The sequence below is a fragment of the Drosophila suzukii genome, chromosome 2R, assembly GCF_043229965.1.
Source record: "Drosophila suzukii chromosome 2R, CBGP_Dsuzu_IsoJpt1.0, whole genome shotgun sequence".
Classification (NCBI taxonomy): Eukaryota; Metazoa; Arthropoda; class Insecta; order Diptera; family Drosophilidae; genus Drosophila; species Drosophila suzukii.
Window position 1 is genome coordinate 17,380,237 of NC_092081.1, and position 19,065 is coordinate 17,399,301.

General features: G+C 41.7%; 2 protein-coding genes across 2 annotated transcripts in view; both read left to right on the forward strand.

The window, feature by feature from the left end:
* LOC108018145 (uncharacterized) overlaps nucleotides 1-19,065 on the forward strand; it is a 125,129-nt gene that overhangs the window by 95,569 nt on the left and 10,495 nt on the right. The gene's annotated exons all lie outside the window — the stretch shown is intronic.
* Nucleotides 18,415-18,911, forward strand: LOC139352506 (uncharacterized). Its single transcript, XM_070994853.1, has one exon. It carries the CDS (start codon nucleotides 18,576-18,578, stop codon nucleotides 18,786-18,788), a length of 213 nt encoding a protein of 70 aa, XP_070850954.1. The 5' UTR covers nucleotides 18,415-18,575; the 3' UTR covers nucleotides 18,789-18,911.

The following is a 19,065-nucleotide window of genomic DNA, read 5'->3' on the forward strand; positions in this document are numbered from 1 at the left end:
AATTGAAAGGATTTTAGTGCACATTAGGGAAAAGTTTTTAATTTCAGAAAAGGTCAGCAACAAGTACGCCCTCAGCTGGACGAAAGGATTCCCAAACCATCCTCTCGCATTTTAGCCCCTTAATGATTTATTTATTTATAAAACTCTTCGATTGGATTTTTTTTCGCTAAAAGATTGTCAGGGTACACTGAATGCAATGACAAGAAACGATATAAGACAAGGTTTTAAGAAAAACCCGAAATCATTTATGTTTAAATAGGATTTTAAAATCTATAAGCAAACTAAATTAATATATTACAAAAATATTTTGGAATTAAAAATATGTTGAACTATTGGAAATATAATAGTTAAATTTTAGATTTTTTGAAAAATATAAATTTAGGATGTTGTGTTTTTTTCTACCAATACCTCTACTTTACTTCCTAACAACAGTGTAAACCCTTTTAGACAAGCTTGAAATGGTATTAAAGTTAACCCAAGAGATACAAATGCCTAAAAAAGCTGGCCAAACAGCTAGCGAGATTTTAAAAACAAGGCGTAACATCACAGCAAGTTTGTGCAACTCCTAAGTCTATAATCGTCGAAGATGTCAACTTTTTGGAAATTTCCTGCCCATTTCGTTGCCTAACTTACTTCCCGAATCGAGAAAAGTTGGGGCAATTCGAAATGCTTTGCTATTCTAGGCCGATAGCCTTTTATGTCCAATTATCAGCGGCAGCGAGCGGGCCAAAACGAGAAAATGAAATTGTCAGAACCGGTAGTAGCGACGGAAAAGGGCTCCATCGGCTGGGGCTGGGACTGAGCTAGGGTTTTGTTTTTGGCAAAACAATAAACTGAAATTATGGCCAATGACAGCTGACATTTAAGCCAAACACAGAGGCGCACAATGGCATCGAATCGAATCGGGCTCGGAGGCATTCGAATGGAAAACTCGATCCATTGTACAACTGTAAATGGCACACACAAAGGGCTCGGAAAGTGGGCTGGAAAGTTGGCAACTGGGCGGTGGGAGCTGTTCGCTGTTCGAAGGATAAAGCCTCAATCAAGTTTCAATGAAGTTCCTTAAATGTAAACCATAATTTGCAATGCCATTTTCGAGCAATTTGTGTTGGAAGCCACGGCTAATGCAGCATGACCACAAGGAAAATTCTAAAAAAGCCAAACGAGACGGGAAACTAATATAAAAATGTTAAAATAAATCTTGCGTGCGCTCCGAGAGGGCAGAGACTTTCACCGACTGTGTCTTTCGTCCCGCCCTCGTCCTTTCGTCCTTTCTTCCCATCTGACTAAGGAGCGTAGATTTATGCATCCATTGTGCTGGGGATATGAACAACCCTCTTATATTTTATGCGCATAATGGCCAACTACAACTACAGTCACAGACTGATGGGCATGGGCGGTGGCGAGGGGGGCTTGAGATTGGCATTGCGCCTGGGGGGGGGGGAGGTTCAGAGGTCGGAGCCTTCTTCCCAACTGCCCGAGGATGTTTTTGTTATTTTCGTGTTATTTACACGAAATTGCGCCTGGGGTCATACAGCTGGCTGTCATTGAAGGTGTTAAAGTTCAAATTGTGTCGCTTTGTGTGTGTGTTGGCCATGATTACAAGCCATAAAAGCATCAAGAGAGCACCAGCTTAGAAGGTTATAGTTTTTTTTTTACTTTTTGACCTTTCCCAGCAGTATATGCAAATATTGTTCCATCAGGATTGGTTTCGGTTGGGCTGCACTCAAACAATGATGAAGGGCGGCTTAACCTAAGAACGATGTTGCACCGTTGTAACAAAACTAACCGAAAGGTAAATGTTGAAGGAGGGGTGTTACAAAATGCTTTAGTTTTTTTTAAAGTATGCTACTCTTTAAAGTGAATGTATTTTCAATATTTGTCATAAAGAAAACTAATCTTGGGATTTATTTAAGCCTTAGAAAAGAGGATGGTATAATATTGCGGGGAAGGAGAGTTCTGGTTCGTTTATACTTTTAAAAATATGTGATTAATATGAATATATGGGCAGAACCGCAAATTCTTTAAAAGAAGCGCTATAGGATATTCTAATGGAAAACATATAAAAAACAGCGAATTCTTGAGTAGAAAACCCTTTACAAATTGTTTAAAGTATAATGTATTTCCTATTCGATGACCTATTGGATAACTCCAGGAAGATATTCATTTTACCCGTTTTTCATTACCTTATTTTACTTATAATAACGATTTTTAATGAGTGAGCGATAATTTTTTGACCGAGCAATGATATAATTCTTATTTCGTGATCGATTCAGACATATTTTTATCAGAGAATTAGAAGATGCCTTCCCTTGAAGTTTATTTATAATAAGTAGTATTGACTAGCACTTAATTTTTCACTAAATGTATCTGTGTTCCTTTATTACCTTAAATTTCAAAATATCACGGACTCCCACATAAATTTTGATAATGTCGTTGATTTTATAAATGGTTTGAATTGTTTTTCTTTATGTTGAAGTACTTTTCTGTTAATTAATCTAGATACCTTTCCCATCAGAGCGCAGTTACAAAGCGGATTAAGACTGTGGTTCTCTTCACTTTTGACTGATTCCCACCCGGCTAAAACCTAGAGAGAATGAAAAAGATGAATGTAAATCAAATAAAATGATTTTTGCATGTCAGGACTGAAAAATCGCACAAACCGTTTCACTGCCTCGGGAAAATTCACATGCGAAGAGAGAATTTTCCGGCTCGTACAGATTTAAGAGCAATTAACATGGCCTGGCGGTACGATAATTGAATATGAATGCACATGAGTGCATTGCGAAATCCATAATTGGACACCGTTGGTAATATTTATATTTGCAAATTGTTAAACATCAACCAGCGTCGCCGGGTCGGAGCAATTAGCGCGAAATCAATTAAGAGTCCGCCATTCGCTGCCGGCTGAACCGTGTCCAACAAGTGGATGTGGGAGAATGTGAAAAGCCTGACCCCTGACCCCTGACCCCTGACCAACCACCGTATACACGCTCTCCACAAATCCTCTTTGGCCAGAAAGATATTTCCTCGCCAGGCGCTGTCTGCCAATATGTATTTACTTTCAATTTTAGGCACAACACTCATTTATTACCAGAGCACAGGGCGGTATTTTCCTTCTTATCTGCTCGGGGGCCAGCTTTCGCCGCAATTTCCATTTGCATTGGGCTTGGCTTTGGCCCCGGAAAACCCAGTAGCCCATCAGCCCATCAGCCCAGCAACCCACGCAGGAGTCTGCAATGCAAACAAAGGCAGCAAAAACCAAGCGATGGCAAACAAGCCGCCAAGCGCCTGCCAACAAATACATGTAGATACAGGAAAAACAACACAAAAAAAAACACAGTGAAAACATGGAAAACCAGAGGGTTCGGAGGGAGCATAAAGCGAAAAATGTTCTTGTTAACAAATTGCAAAACATTTGCTTTTTGAAGACAAATTACTCGTGGTGAAACAAATTGCTTTGCTCCACGCCAGCTTCTTCATCTGCCGCACCCTTAGACATTAAATTTCGAGTGTGTGTGGGCGGCATTCCACATTTAAATTTGATATATTGGCTGGGAAAGTAATGCACTCGATGGTTAAGCACCAGCTCACTTACCCATTGCCACAGCTCAATGCACTTAAGTCGCGATGGGGTCAACGCCTAATTAGGCGCTGCCGACCCTTAACAGCCTCACCCTCAAATTACACCTTGCTGCTTGGCGAAACGGAAACGGAAACAGGAACAACAATAGCCGGTAGCAGATTAAATCTAACTTTAAGCGCGCTAATGAAGACAATTAAATGGGCTTAGGCGGACTTAGCAGTCATGGAGACGTCTTCCAGAGCACCCAGACCACACACAGAGCCAGTCTTAGGGGCTCTAATGCCCCGTTATTGCCCCAGAGTTGAATGCTAATTGCCCCTGGCCCCCCGGCACCCACTGCGTATGCGTAACCAAGTGCTGCATTACGTATACGCCGCGGTGGGCAAAAAGCAGACCAAAATTCATTTGTTAATTTGTGCATGCACTCGATCATAATTTGAGTAATTATTTCTCCAGTTGGTAAGCCCCCCCCGGCACTTCCGTTTCCCTCGATTTTAGTCGGCGTTGCCAAGGGAGTTTCTACCCAGCTGCCAACCACATTTTTCATTGCGAATTTTGGCGTGGCCATCGAAACAGCCAACGGGCAATATTGAAGTTCGCGGCAAAAACGTTCACTGTGATTTAAGCTCGAAACAGCTGGTTTGTTATATTTGAAACTACTTGAAACTACTACCGCCTGCTGAAGAGGCGCATAAATTTGCCACTAAGTGATGTATAGCTGGCCTAAGTAAACAGAGCAGCCTTCTATCCATCAGTCCAGAAAGTTTGTCGGACTTAAAAGAGATTCCTAAGCGATTAGCGGGAGGATACGGAGAGGGGAAAGAACCCTTTCAGATACGAGGCATTAATAAGTCAAGTCAAGCCTTCCCAGCCGGAGGGGTGTGAAAAATACAGGAAGAATTATATGCTTCAGCGCATAACTTGGCCGAGAACCGATAGCCGTGTGCCCTGCATAACCAAGTCGCCTGCATGGCCATCGATGGCCGACCAGGCCAATTCGGTAAACAATGCGGAGGCAAATGCAAATGAGCATATTAGCAAAGCCAGCCGCAGAATTTGCATAATTTTCCCACAGTTTGACGAGCTGCAAAAGTTGGAGGAGGAAAGTGTTGCCGCCAAAAGGGGCAAAGGCAGCCGCAGGCGTTAGAAATTTGAATGATGTGCCCGGTTGATTTGTGAAAAAATGATCATGATCATGAGCCCGGGGAGTGGGTATAGGATACCAGGGATTCGCATTAGCCCCGCTGACGCACTTTATATTCATGCCGCACTATCCGTAAATATAATTCCTTGTACCGCTCGCTCTGGGGAATGGAAAAAGGCACTAAAACTGGGACACTGGGAAACTAGGAAAGTGGGAAACTGGGAAACTGGGAACCTGGGCACAAGGACATCGATTTATGCCAAGCACGTGCAGCACTCTGCATCCCCCGCTTATTGGCATTTGTTGCACTCTATAAAATCCGCTTAACGTTTGCCACTGCAACTATGGACGCAATCAAAGTAAAAATACATCACCATTAACGTACGACCACAGGAGTTTTGCAGCAGGCGAGATTGCAAATTCAATGGATGTGCGGCTCCATTGAAATATCAATTATTGCATGTCCACTCAAAGAGTCGGATGGCTTTGGTTCGGCTTGGCCGATTTCGGTTCGGTTCCGTCCAGTCGAGCATTAAAATGCTGCTTAATTGTGTTGCGTGCCTGTCGCAGATAAAAAAGAATCGCAGCAGTCACAACATCCGACTGACAATCGACGGACCCACGGACCAACCGACAGCCAGCAAATGAAAATATAAACATTAAAATTAATGACGGCCAACCAGATCACGGCTGTGTAATTGTGCGTTGAACTCTGCCTGCACATCTGACTGGGCACCGAGTGCTCGGCGGCATCAGTCTAAAACGATAGCATACTTAATGGGGCAGCTGCGCCGGACGGGCATTACTACCACTGACATGAGATATTAAATACTCAATAACAGATTTAAATAGTAACCAAAAGTTAAGTTGTTTCCCAGTTTGAATGCCCTTGCAGTTACCATACCATCTAGTTTCACATAGAAAAGATATTCGTTCAATGGATACACGGATAGATGCAAGGCACTTCGCAAGTATATATTTATACTATGTCAATAGGAACTTAAAAATTAAAAAAAAAAAAGAAAGTGCAATATCCTTAAGTATCCTTTATATCCTTAATTAAGCCTTAAAAACGAAAAAATGGAAAAGGAATGCAGAGACTAAAGCCTTCGGATATCCAATTTAATATTTTTTTTCGATAAAAACTTATTGTTAATCAGGGAAAATTAAAATGTCAGTCGGTTGGATTTTAAAATTCATTTAATTGTGGACCAGCAAAATTTATAAAGACAATGCCCTTGTATGTAAACTTCTCCCTTAATTTTTTTGTAATCTGATCGATGATAAATAACTGTCCAGACAATATCTGCTTCATTTCCGAACATATTTCATTTTCAATCTCGAAAAAACATGAAATGGGACTTCATCTCCTCTGTAGGGAGATTACACAAAGCTAACTTTAAAAAAAGGGAAAAAAGTATTTAATAAAATAGCAAATCCATTTATTTCGAACTGAAGAGAATATAAGTTTCGGGTTTAGAACTTTATTTCTTTTCGATAAAAACTTATTGTTAATCAGGGTAAATTAAAATGTCAGTAAAATCCATTTTATTGTTAAACACCATATGAGGACAATGCCTTTGTATGTATCCATCTCAATTCATTTTGCTGTAAACTGATCGATGATAAATAACAGTCTATTTAACTTCAAGACCATATCTGCGTTATTTCCGAACGCATTTTTTTCCATCTTGCAAGAACATAAAAAGAGTCTTCATCTCCTCTGTAGGAAGAGTACACAAAGTAAGCTTTTAAAAACGGAAAACAAGGATCTAGTAAAATGGCAAAACCATTTATTTCGTACTGGAAGGACTACAACCTTCGTATATCCAATTATATTTTTTTTTCAATTAAACCGTAATGTTAATCAGGCAAAATTAAAGTGTCAGTCGCAGGGAATTTAAAATTCAGTTTATTGTGAACCACAAAAATGTATGGGGACAATGCCCTTGTATGTATCTTTCTCCCTTAATTTTATTGTAAACCGATCGATGATAAATAACAGTCTATTTAACTTCCAGACATTATCTGCATCATTTCCGAACGCATTTTATTTTCCATCCTGCAAGAATATCAAATTGGACTTGGTATTCAATTTCATCCCTCTTGTTTTGTCTTTCGCTGTATACACTCAGTACCATTGTTCGCTTACATAAAATCAATTTGTCATAATTACGTGTAGCTTTCTTTATGGTGAAAGAAGAAAGTCGAAAGGGAGATGCCGAGGGCATTCATAAATATTCGATGTGCTTTACACTTTGTACTTAATCAGAGCATTTAATAACTGACACGCGCAGTGTCGCCGACCGTGGAGAAATCAATGGGGGAAGGAATAAAAAAAAAAAAGAAAACAATATTGAAATAAAAAAGTTGTACCATAAATCACACGACCAGGCTCAATACCCACACCTACGGACCGGCAAGTCACTCAATATGGTGGCCGCCACTTGACGGGCATTATTCAAAAAGGGCCTCCTGTCACGGCCGCCGAATGTCACGCGCACGCCTCGAGTGGCTCAGGAGTTGGCCAAGGAGGGGCTGTTTGGCCCAAAGAGAGAGGGGGGGTGCGAAGGCAGGTCCTTTGTCTGGCTGCTCCTCCTGGCCAAGAGCTGCAGGTGCAACCCCAGCCGGGGTGTTAATGCCCCATGCCCCCTGCTCCCCCAGGCGGGTTAAATGGCAACGCGAAGCACATTATCGGGCAAAAGTCCCATTACGTGAGCCGGCGAGTCTTTCTGCCGGAATCGAGAATGCAGAAATGAGCAAAATCCAGTTTGCAGTTAAGCAAATTTATAATGCTGCTTAAATGCTTTATGAAGGGACATAAGTTGGGCGAAGGGCGTGCTTATGAAATATGCCAGCGGCACCCATGTTGGGGGTTGGACATTTTAAATGAGTTTTGGCCCTCCGGAATTTACAGTTGGCAGCAGCAAACACGATCCAAAAAAAGGAAGGGTTTAAACCGGGAAATGGGTTGCAAACACTTTGTGGAAGTTTTTATGGTCCGTTGTTTAATTTATGGTTAAAATACATTTCAACAACAAAGCCGTGGAGCTGCCGAAAGGCAGGTCGCACCTGTTACACTTCTGGGACCCCGAAAGCAACAAACAAGGGGCAATTAGACGCGGCAGCAACTTAATGTATTCATGGCTGTGCTGACGGCTGGCTTTCAAGCCCCACTTCCAGTTATCGGCTGATATATGGGCTCAGATGAGCCGCCAAAAGCGCAATACAGCCACCCACCCACATGTGTTATTAATTGGCAGCCATTTGTTAGCCAAAGTATCGAAAGTGAGTAAATTAAGGACGCGATGTATGGCACAAGTTATCTAAAATGCAGCATATACAATGCTGTGAAAAAGACAGTAAAATAAGCCACAGATAAAGTTGTTAAATAAAATGAAAACTAGGCAGCACAATTTAAAGCCTGAGTATCTCTTTAAAATAATATCTAATTCATAAGCACACAACGAGCATAACGACAAGGTAAACTGCATAATTGATCAAGACTTTAAACATTTAACTAAGTTTGTACTGGGCACACAAAGTGCCACATATACATGCTGCTTGACAAATAAATATTGCTCAAGTCCTGCAATTCTCGCTGCTTTCGGAAAATGTCAACCCATACCACACCCCCATACCATTTTCACATAAAGATGTCAGCTGCACATGCAGCGTGCCATATACAACACAAAAGTTTGCCGAGCTTCTGCTCACAAATAAAATTTAATAAACGCCAGACAGGCGATTTCCCTCATATTAAAACCCTTGCGACAATCAGCAACAAAGTCTTGACTTTGAAGTTTGCAAAAAATTAATTCGAAATTCAATAAAGTTTGTTTTCGGGAATTTCATATATGTCAGCGCCCGAGTTGGAAATCGCTGGGGAAACAGCCACAGCACACAATATCAACCAAATAAATTCATAACAAAGGCATTTTTCAGTTTAAAAGAGAATGCTAAGCGAGATTGTACTCAAGTAAATAACAATATAAGCAAAATGCAACTCTAAGTGGGCCAATTTGGCAAATTCCCACCGCCCGAAGGACAATTCTCGTTAAAATATCTTTCAAACTCTCAATAATACGTGAATATATATATTTGAAGTGCACATAAATCCTATTACATTTATTGAAAGTTTATTAAATGGGTTCGGAGCCGAGTGAATTTTTCGGGAAAGCATTTTGCAGGAAGATGCCTGCCACCGTTGTAATGGACATCTCAAGTGAGTGAGTCGAGCAGACAGATAGAGATAGGTTCCCAGGACCCATAGAGGAAACGCGATAAGGTGGGGGGGCCTTTGAAATTTCATTTTGCCCTCGTTGCGCGATTTATGTTATTATTGATTGCGTACAACACGAAATTCACAATGAGTGCAGTGCCTGTGTGTGCCAGGCTGCCGTGCTTGAACTCAATTGATTCAAGCAATTTAATATTCATTTGTGCGTGTAAATCAGATTTGCACATGCAAATACCAAAATCGGCAGAATAATTGATTGAGTGAGCACACACATAGCCCTTCCCTTTCCCTTTCCCCCTCCCCCGAAATCTGGGCAGAAATAATTTGATAATTTTTATTTGCAAACGCGTTAACAGATTGACGGCGGATTTTCGCAAATAAATTGGCGAACAAAGGACCTCGTGATGCTGTCACAAGTGCCGTAGGATGCGTAATTTAATTACCCAAATTCGGGTCCTCTTGCCCATTGATTTATTAGACTCCACCGCTGTGTATTAATCCATTTCATGCATCTCGACTCGGAATAATCAGCATCTAATTTGATTGTGATTTATGAGGCCTGGCTAAGGGAGATTCCTCAGAAGCCTGCGGCTGCCTTGCAATAAATTGCAATTATCCTGCGTTATCCACTGGGCCTTCAATTCACTTGGCCCACAGTTAACCAGTTAACAGAGATGTAAATGGCCGTGTTTAGTGGGTTCAGCGCTCTCTGTTGGCCAAGTTCTGTTAGCTTTTGGCGTTGGCCACTACGTTTGGCATCTATTTATTATCTTTGAGTCGAGGAAACTATTTTCGGCATACCATCAATATGCATGAGGGGTCGGGAGTTGCCCCGAGGCCCACATAACTGTAGTTATTATGTATATTACGTGTTATCATAGCAAATGTTGCCTATGGAAAATTACGAGCATGACTCCTCACGAAGCTTTATTTTCATTTTCATCCCACAAGCTTGTCCACAGTGCGGTATGAGTATCTAGAACGCTTGGCAAGAATTCCAATGTAAGCCGTCGATTATTGCAAGCCCATTTGCAAATAAACGTCAAAGGTAAACATTCTGATTCAATTACTCACACTAGAATTGGTGTTAGAATTCCCATTTATAATATTAGGGATTAAACAAAATAGTTTAGCTGCAATATTGTATTGTTTTTTAACTACTTTTACTTTCATATTGTTAACCAATGGTTGTAAAAAGTTTTATCCTATAATAATTTTTAAGACAATTATTAAATTTGCTATAGTTTTAGTATCCTATTCGTAGCTCAATACATTTTTATATTGTTTTGACTTTTCTACTTTTATGATACTTATCTTCAAAATTAATGACAAAGCATAGGTTTCAAATAGTAAAGTCAATTTAACAATAAAATCCATACCCTGATATACAATATTTAATGAAATATTTTGGCGCTCTGTTTTGTTAGGGAACAAACACAATTTTGGGAAGCTGTTATACATCTGTATACACCTACATATCATGCACGGATCCACGGGGGATATGGGAGATAGATCCCCTCCCACTCGGTTGAAAAAGTATATTTATTTTGGATTTCTACTAACCAAATTTGTATTATATCCCCCACAACCTAATTCTGGATCCGCCATTGATACATATCGATATATATCAAATTAAAGTTGTATTATTCCTTCATATGTATAAAGAATCTAAAACGTAAGCTCCTATTCCTTGTGCCATTCTATTATAATCAAGACTTTCAAAGTTCCCTAAAATTCTGAACCAGACTGCTTTTGTGATATACGTAATTGTGTTTCCCCCTTGTATATGTGCGGCAATTTATGCGGTAAAACTCCACTAATTTCTCATAGTCATATCCTGCGACTGACTGCTTCCTCCTCCTCCCCTTCCCCTTCCCATTCCCTTCCCCCTTTTCCGGATCCTGGCTTGTAGCCTTTTCTGCTTCCGCTTGGTGTACACCACACACGAGAATCGCTGGCTGTATTTATTTGCCTGTATTAAATGTCTTTTTGGCAGTGATACACACCCCGCCTCCGACGAGCAGATTGCCGGAATTGTGTCTGGCACTGCCGACAACAAGCGCTGTCCGGGATTTGGTTAGCCAGGTTTGGCAAGTTCCTGGCCCTGGTTTCTGGCCCGCATGCCAGTTATCTGACATCTCTAAAATATATAGAGTAGTTGTGAGGTAAACTTTCGCTATTTCGCGTGGCTGACGATGATGACTTTTCCTACATTTTCCTTTGTGTCATTATCTTTTGATTATTTCATTTCCTTGGCCGCTCAGGAGCCACGGAAATAAAAACAATTTATATTTTCCTTTGTGGCCAAGAGATCTCGAGTGTCTGGCTGCTTTGTTGTCCTGGCAAATTATGAAGAGCGTCAAAGGTGGCCCTCTAAGCCAGGCTAAGGCCAGTTGGTCTTCTAGGCCGGCTTTTGGCCAACCTTTTCGTTTAGCCGGCAATCAACTTTGGCAACTCTTTCAATTTGTTCGTGTGTGTGTGTGTGTGGGCGTACGTGTTGCCGGTGCCTTTGCTTTTTTGGCCTTTGAGTGACTTCTTGTTTAGTTAGCAGTTTTCAAAACAGATCCAGCCAACTTTTTTCCTCACCAAATTGCTTACAAAGTGGTTTTTTTTCGCCCAGCTCGGGTCTTCACTTTTGGGTCCCCAACAAAATAAACGGCTAAGCAGTAAATCTTTGTCGGTTTAGGTTATTGAATATTTCATGCCCGACTTGATTTATTATTTATTTCTTTTTAATGCCCGCCGAAGGTCAAGGAAGCAGTTCGCTTTCGATGAACCCGTTTTATGGTCATTATGTGGGACAAAAGTGAAGTCGAAGGCCCGAGGAGCAGATCGCATCCCCTTGTCCCCATTGTCCGTGCAGCGGAAATGCCATCCTTGATTTCCTGCTGCCCCCTTACCTTTCATTGTTTGCCTGGGGCGGGGCCGAATTGGGAGCCCAGAATACCAGGCCACCAGAAAGCCAGAAAACCAGTAAGGCAGAAAACCAAACGGGCTCAGAAGGAGGGAATTAGGCAGAGACGGCATAATTAGAGCACGGCCAGCAGTCGGCGTTGCAAGCCTAATGAGTTCGGTTCGGCTTTTAGCGCTGCGTTTGATGGCCATTGCACGGCGCTTCGCATTGTCATCGCCTGGCCAGGGCGAGTCACCGAAAAATCAGTGGGCCCCTTCATACTCAATAATGCACGCCACAGCCCAGTCCCGATCCCCCCAAATCCGTACCCGCCCCCTCCCTGGCGAACCACCCCCGTTTTGCCCCTTTTGTTTGCCGCTGTGGCGAGCGGTCAAGCAAGAAAGCCACGGCAGGGTGGGCCAACATGTCAGAGCGAAAAAAATTGTAAAAGTCGAAAGGTCAGTGGGTATCTTTATAAGTCTGCTGAAAATGCCCCTTAAATCTCAATTGAAAAGAATGCTAGAATATTTTGGGTGGCTTGAAATGGTTCCAATTTTATATTCATATGAAATAAATGAAGTATTTTATTCATAATTTATAAGTCTGAAAAAGATTCTTTGAATAAAATCAATACACTTGAATGTATGATGCGACAAACTTTCACTGAATACTTTTGTACTTAAAGAGTTGTGTGCTAGCATCATTGTCGAATATTAAAAAATCATGAGATGCGTTTACACTACAGATGCGTATATTTTTATGAAGTCAAGTGTTGTGTTTCATAGAGAACTGACATTAAAATCAAGGGTTTCTAATGTATTTCAATGTTTTACTACCTCAATTTCAAACATTCCTTGAACATTCGTAAAACTTGTCACTTATATTTGATAAAAATGAGACAATTAACACTATGTTTTTAAATTTGACCCCCATATGTTACCCAAATATATTCTTAATGTCTAATTGTTTTTGATGCACTATTTCCAGTTATATCCTCGCCAAAATACTCCCCTACTCAAGGATTTTGAGAAAAGAAAATTTCTAGTTAAAAAATGTGTTTCACGTTTTTTGTTATACCAATACAGTAAAAAAATTATTTGCCCAGTTGGTTATTGAAAGAAATTTTTAAGAGCAACTCCCTAATCCTTTTTTTCAATAATAAATATTAAAAAACCAAATTTTTTTTTTTATTTTAAGTTTTTTTTAAATGACCATTAAGAAATACTTAGTTGTTAAATGAAATTTGTTTATTCTTATTATATTTTTGACTTCAGATTTATTTTACTCTCGATGCATTTCTTGACTTCAAGACCACATTGTCCCCCTAATTTATTTTTGTCAACCAAAGTGATACACCCTGCTGCCGTGGTGGCAGGAGTCCGGCAGGAAGGACCTGGGCTGGCAGAGCCGAAATCCGTGACTGGCGGCCGCCATTCGGAGCTCCGTGGGGCATTCTGCCTGTCCACAAAGTGCTTCCTGCAGCCGGGCTAGTCTGCAGGATATTGAAGTCAGGAGCGGGACAAGGCGCAGCTGGGAAAGAAAAAACTGGTACACAGCGAAGTCCACTCACGTCCTTGTTGAACTTTCACCCTTCGCTGCTTGAACAGTTATTATGTTTGCATATCTCGGAGAATTTCACGTATTTTGCTTTAGTCTGGGCTGTTAAATATTAATAAATCTTTTTCAGTCAAAGCTGGCTTTTTGCATCGGAAAATGTTTTTCAAATGGCGGCAAAAACTTTTCCGCTACAATAGTTGCTTGTTTTTCCGAGTGTCTGCCTGGCTGTGTTTGCATTTCTCCGGATGGATACGGATGGATGGTTGAAAGTTGTGAGTGGGTAACTGGGATGGGCGTCTGTTTGGGGTCCTTATGTAAATCGGTCGTTGTTCCTTTTACCACTCGTCCTCTGCTCACTTGTTTTTTGTACTTCCAAGTGTTGAGTGTTTTGTTATTGAAGCATATTTTCCTCATTTGTTCTCGAGCTGCACTCACTCGCCCGCTGTCTCCCCCTGAATTGTTGTTAGTTAAACAGCAACACCACCAACAGCCACCTGAAAACCGGCTAAAAGAGGGCTCCTAAGGTGTATGTACAACTTTTGGTCCCGTGCCGAACCCTTTCATAAAGGACAGACCGAAAAATAAAGGGCTTAATGTGTGTAGTCGCTAAAAGCCTGTTACTGTTACTGTTCATGGCAACGGCGAGGGCTTTGGAATGGTAGGCACTGTATTAAAAGTTTTACGGGCTCCAACTTTCACCAACAAACTTGTGGCAGTCGCATAAAATGTTTCTACTACCTCTGAGCCTAAAAGTATCCACACACACGCGGCAACAAAGCCAACTTAACACACAATTGCGCTTTTGCATATTTGCGCGCTGCTACAAAACAAACAAAATTCCGCTAACCAAATCAACAGGAGCGCAGCCGGAAAAGGGATTTGGGGGAGGGGGTTGTCGGGATTTGCACTCCGAACCAGGTCAAGAGCTGTTAACTTGAAAATTACACAATTTGTGCATTTTGCCTGGGAATTAGCCAGCCCACTTGCATTAAAGTGATCAAAAATAGTAAAAACAGTTTGTTTCGGGGAAATAAATCATACTAAAAACACGGCACTTGAGTGATTACTAAACTTTTTTTTATCATATCAGCCACAATATTTTGGGTACTCGACATCTGAGTACAAAAAGCAGTAACAAAATGGCAGTGGCGGCCAATAAAACCAGTTCATAATTGCTGACAGTAATTAAGGAAAGTGAGGAAAAAGCGACTGACACTTGGTAAATACCCTGAGGGGTGGCTACCACTAAGGGGATCTGTTTGCCCCAGTGGTTTCTGACCGAGCGGAGATGGAAGAAGCGGACTTAAAGGCATTCCTCGACGGAGGTATTACACAAAGGGCCACAGAGCCAGTGACCGACGAACTGTTTGCACTGGCGAGTCACCGAGGAGATTCTAATACAAAGTCGGTTCTTGGCTTACACTGAGCGCAATGGGGCTAGAGATACGATGAACGAGTTATAGAAATTAAAAGAATAGTAAGTTACTAATGTAATAAACTTAGGGTATGCCTTACTTAGTTTCTGAGTATATGAACTGTTATAGGAAGTAAGATACTGTAAACTGTAAGATACAATTAAGGAGTTATAGAAATTACAATAAGAGTAAGTTACTTATGAAATAAACTAAGGGTATTCCTAAGTAAGTGTCGAAATATATAAACTATTATAGAAATTAAGATACTGGTTGCCATATGACGATAAATTTAAGTGCTTGGGAACACGAGTAAGTGATAGCAATAGGGATTGGGGTACCATCAATATTCCTTTAAAGTTGTAAGACATAATTCTTAAAACTTTAAAGATATAAGGTAACAGTCCCAGTGAGTACCCAATGCTTGTAAAACTTAAAGCGTAATGTCATGAACACTTTTTTAATCGTTGATATGGAGGGTCCTCCTAAGGTGTTTTTTTTCCTATTTAATCACTTTCTGATTAGAATAATAATGGAATCTTAATTGCAATTAAATACGACAATCTTCGATCCAACTAAGATTTTTCTTCTCTTGATTGCTGCCTTTTGACCTGCATTGTACCGTTCTGAAACTATTTCGGATGCCCTCCTTGACGCTTTTAAACGGCAAACCTGAGCAGGCCCGAGGCGCAGTGGGTCGGTGGGTGAGGGCGCTCCAGATGAAGATTAATTTATATGTTCACCTCTCGGATGCCACTTGAATGCTGCGGAGACTTCGAAGACTGGGGCGACTGGGGCACCCAGCACAAAGGCACAGTCACGGCCACCAGCTGCTCATCTCGGGCTCCTGTGCTCCTCCCAGTGCCTTCTGGCTGGCCTAAGGTAACAGACACATCAGCCATCCAAAACCAGGGGATCGGGTTATGGGGACGGACACAATGGGGCGTTGAGCATTTGTGAAATTCTTGTTTGGGGCCCAGACACGGTGCCAAATGAGTGATGAATGCCTGCATAAGAGCTGGTTGTTACCCTCAGCTGTGGGATTCTGTTAAATGTTTGGCGAAATTTCGTTGATTTTCATGCTTAAGTGAACCAGAACTAATGCACATTATCTGCTTTTCAAACTAAATCATTAACTTTATTTCAAGTACAGTTATAAAATAAGATACTTTTTTATTAAATTGATGTCTGGTGATGTTAAATATATGAAAGTATATCAAACTATCCGCACAACTACGGTCCAGCGAACCCAATTACCTATCCTATTACATGTACTTTGTATGCCTGAAAGAACTAGTATTTACCTGGTCGCGCCCTCGAGACCTCGAGATCAAAGGTTTCCAGCGCACAGGCAGCTTAATTGGCCACAAGTCTTATCCTAAATTCAGTAATTTAATTAATCAGCTATTGGCAAAGAGCTGTCAAAGGAGTCGCCTCGGGGCTATCAATGCAAACATGCACGTGGCCCCATTGCACACACATATCTAAGGATTCCGGTGCGGAATGCATTTTGCAATAATTTAACTTGAGTCATTTTGACCCAATTTGCGGCGTGACACATCTTAGCGAAATTAAACCGCTTGCCTGAGGAAACTTCCATTTTGCAGGTACATACATATGTGTGTGGGTGCTCGAGAGTGAGAACCCGTGTGAATGCCTACACTAATTAATGCGACACCTGCCTCATGTCACGTTCTAGTTAAGTCTTCTTCTTTTTTGGTTGGCAGATTTAATGAATGCAAGCGTTTTCAATTTTAATCCGCAAAAGCCGCAAAACTTTGGCTAGCCGCCATCATTAGCCGTTGTCAGGCGCCAGGCGTCGGGCTGTCATTAAAAATGGCTTAAATGACAGGCCAGTAGGCGGTTGGAAAGCCATTTTCCCGGTCCCCCTCAGCACGTGTAAGCAATAGTTTTGATGGGTTATGGCGGTTTGAGTTTTTCCCATTTAATAGTGACAGTATGGCAAATGCACTCCCCTGCGTTTAAAAGCTCCTTGAACTTCAAGAATTTCAAAGGCATATCGCTGAATGTTTTTCCATTAGCAGAAGGGGCAAAAGGGAAATGCGGAAAACTCTCTGGACTAGAAGGCATAATGGAAGTGCAGGGTTTCCATTAGCGCCCAGAATCGAAGCGGAGGCAGTAAAATTTAAAAGCGCCGTGTGCCCGTGCCTTTTGTTCTCCAACTTTCTCTCTTTTGCATCTCATTGAAAGGCATTCTAGCCGCCGCCCACCGCCCACCGATCCGCCTCCTCCATCGCTTTGTGCCTGGCTAACTGGGGTTAGGCCTGCGGGCAGATGCCATTTCGAAGGAGCACAGGCTCTAATGCAATATATACTATACTATATATACCATGGCTGCAGCTACATATATATAGGCTATGTGGGTACGTGGCTGAGTTGCCGCAAACGAGGTCACTGCTTTGGGACAAAAGTTGTCAACTTGAAAATTACACATTCTGGAAATCTGCAAAAATGCGAGCGTACAAATGTGCAAATGCATGGGGGCGTGGCCAAAGCCAACATATCTTTGGCTTTCGCCCTGCACAGCAGCCAACTGCACAACTGTTGCCTTTATTTCGGCTTATCAGCCTGTGAAATGCGCCATTCAAATGCAAATGCGCAGCGTAATTAAAAATGTGCATTCCTCTCGGCCCGCCCGAGCCAATTTAAATATGTGTAAGCAAACACATACATATATGTTTGTGCATATATACATATATATGGGGGAAATTTAATTAGTTGGGACCTTAGGGTCCGCAGGACTGCTGGCCATAAAAATAATAATGCAGAAAATGAAGTCGGGTCGGGAAAAGTGGTTAAGGCTGAAATGCGAAACGAATCCCAGTGCCACCCAGGCCCTTTGTTGGTTTCCTTTCGTCGCCGTTGGTTTCCGCAAATCGCTTTAAGCCACACCATTCATTGACTCTAACTGAGAGCGCTTTCCACCTGAAAGGGCTCTTGTAAATATTCAATTTCACACGTTCTATCAGCGCACCACCCTGGGGTCCCCCACAAACTGGAACCCCTCGAAAACCCCTCGAAAACCGCCGTCCACTGTTGGCCAACCGACAAGCCATCTAGCAGCTGTCAGCCAGTTGGGGCGCAAAAATCGGCTCGGCTCGGCACAGCCGGCAAATAAAGTCGCACATATTTTCAAATAAAGCTGCCGTTATCACAAATTGACAGCAAAGTATTGTGCGGCCAACTACTTTGCCCAGCGTGGGATGTGGGTTGGCTGTTTGGTTGGTTGGTTAGTGGGTTGGTTGGTGGAACCCACCAGCGTTCGTGGCCTGGCCGGTTGTTTGGGTTAGGGCTTGTTCCCAAAATGGCCAAATGGCTTTATGCGGTCAACGGAAGCTTCCGCTTCCGGTTACACATTCACGTACACAGCTCGAAAGTACCCTGCGGTCGCCTGTCACTGCGATGATTGCGCTGCACAAACACAGACAGCTTTGGAAAACTAATAAACCCTCTATGCGAACGGAGGCATTGGCCCATACCGATGCGCTTTATTTAACAATATTAAACAGCCAATATGCCTCTGGCAATTTCCGCAATCGTATTGCCTTTGTTCGCCCTGTCATATCGGCCAAGTAATATTCAAACACATTTTGAATGTCGCTCGATAAGCAAACACTCAAAATTCCAAAAATCACAAGCCCAGGGCGTCGCCATCAACTGTTTTTAATCTTTGCTTCCAACTCAGATCGGGAAATAATCGCACTATTTGCATAGATTCGGAGATGGACGGAGGAGGGGACAACCAGCTGGCGGCAAGATCCTTTTGGAGAGACGCGTTTAACTACTTCGAAGGAGTTCCTGCCCACAATTATACACCTCCTGATCCTGCGCAAGGTGAAGCGAATGCAGATGCCTTGCATGTGGCCCTACATGCCCTGTTCTTATCTGAACTGTCTGACGATTCGGGTTTCGAGTCTGGAAGTGAGAGTGATTAGAAGAAAATGGCTTGAAGAAGATCCTTAGAAAAAGAGTAAATTTGTACTTCTGTAAATTCATAACTCTGCAAAGAATATCTGTGTCAATCGTTAGAATAAACATAACTATATAATGTCATATTATCACTGTTATTTTTAACTATATTTCATTAGGCACATATTTATTTAATGGCATTTAATATTAACTCAATAATAATTTACCTTAGAAGAGGCAACTCCTTTGTCAGTGAACAAAACTACGTTTTACTACGTTTAAAGCAAGAGCATTTGGAAGAGG

Excerpts from the sequence above, each read along its gene's own strand:
- LOC139352506 (XM_070994853.1), top strand. The coding sequence starts at position 18,576 with ATGGACGGAGGAGGGGACAACCAGCTGGCGGCAAGATCCTTTTGGAGA.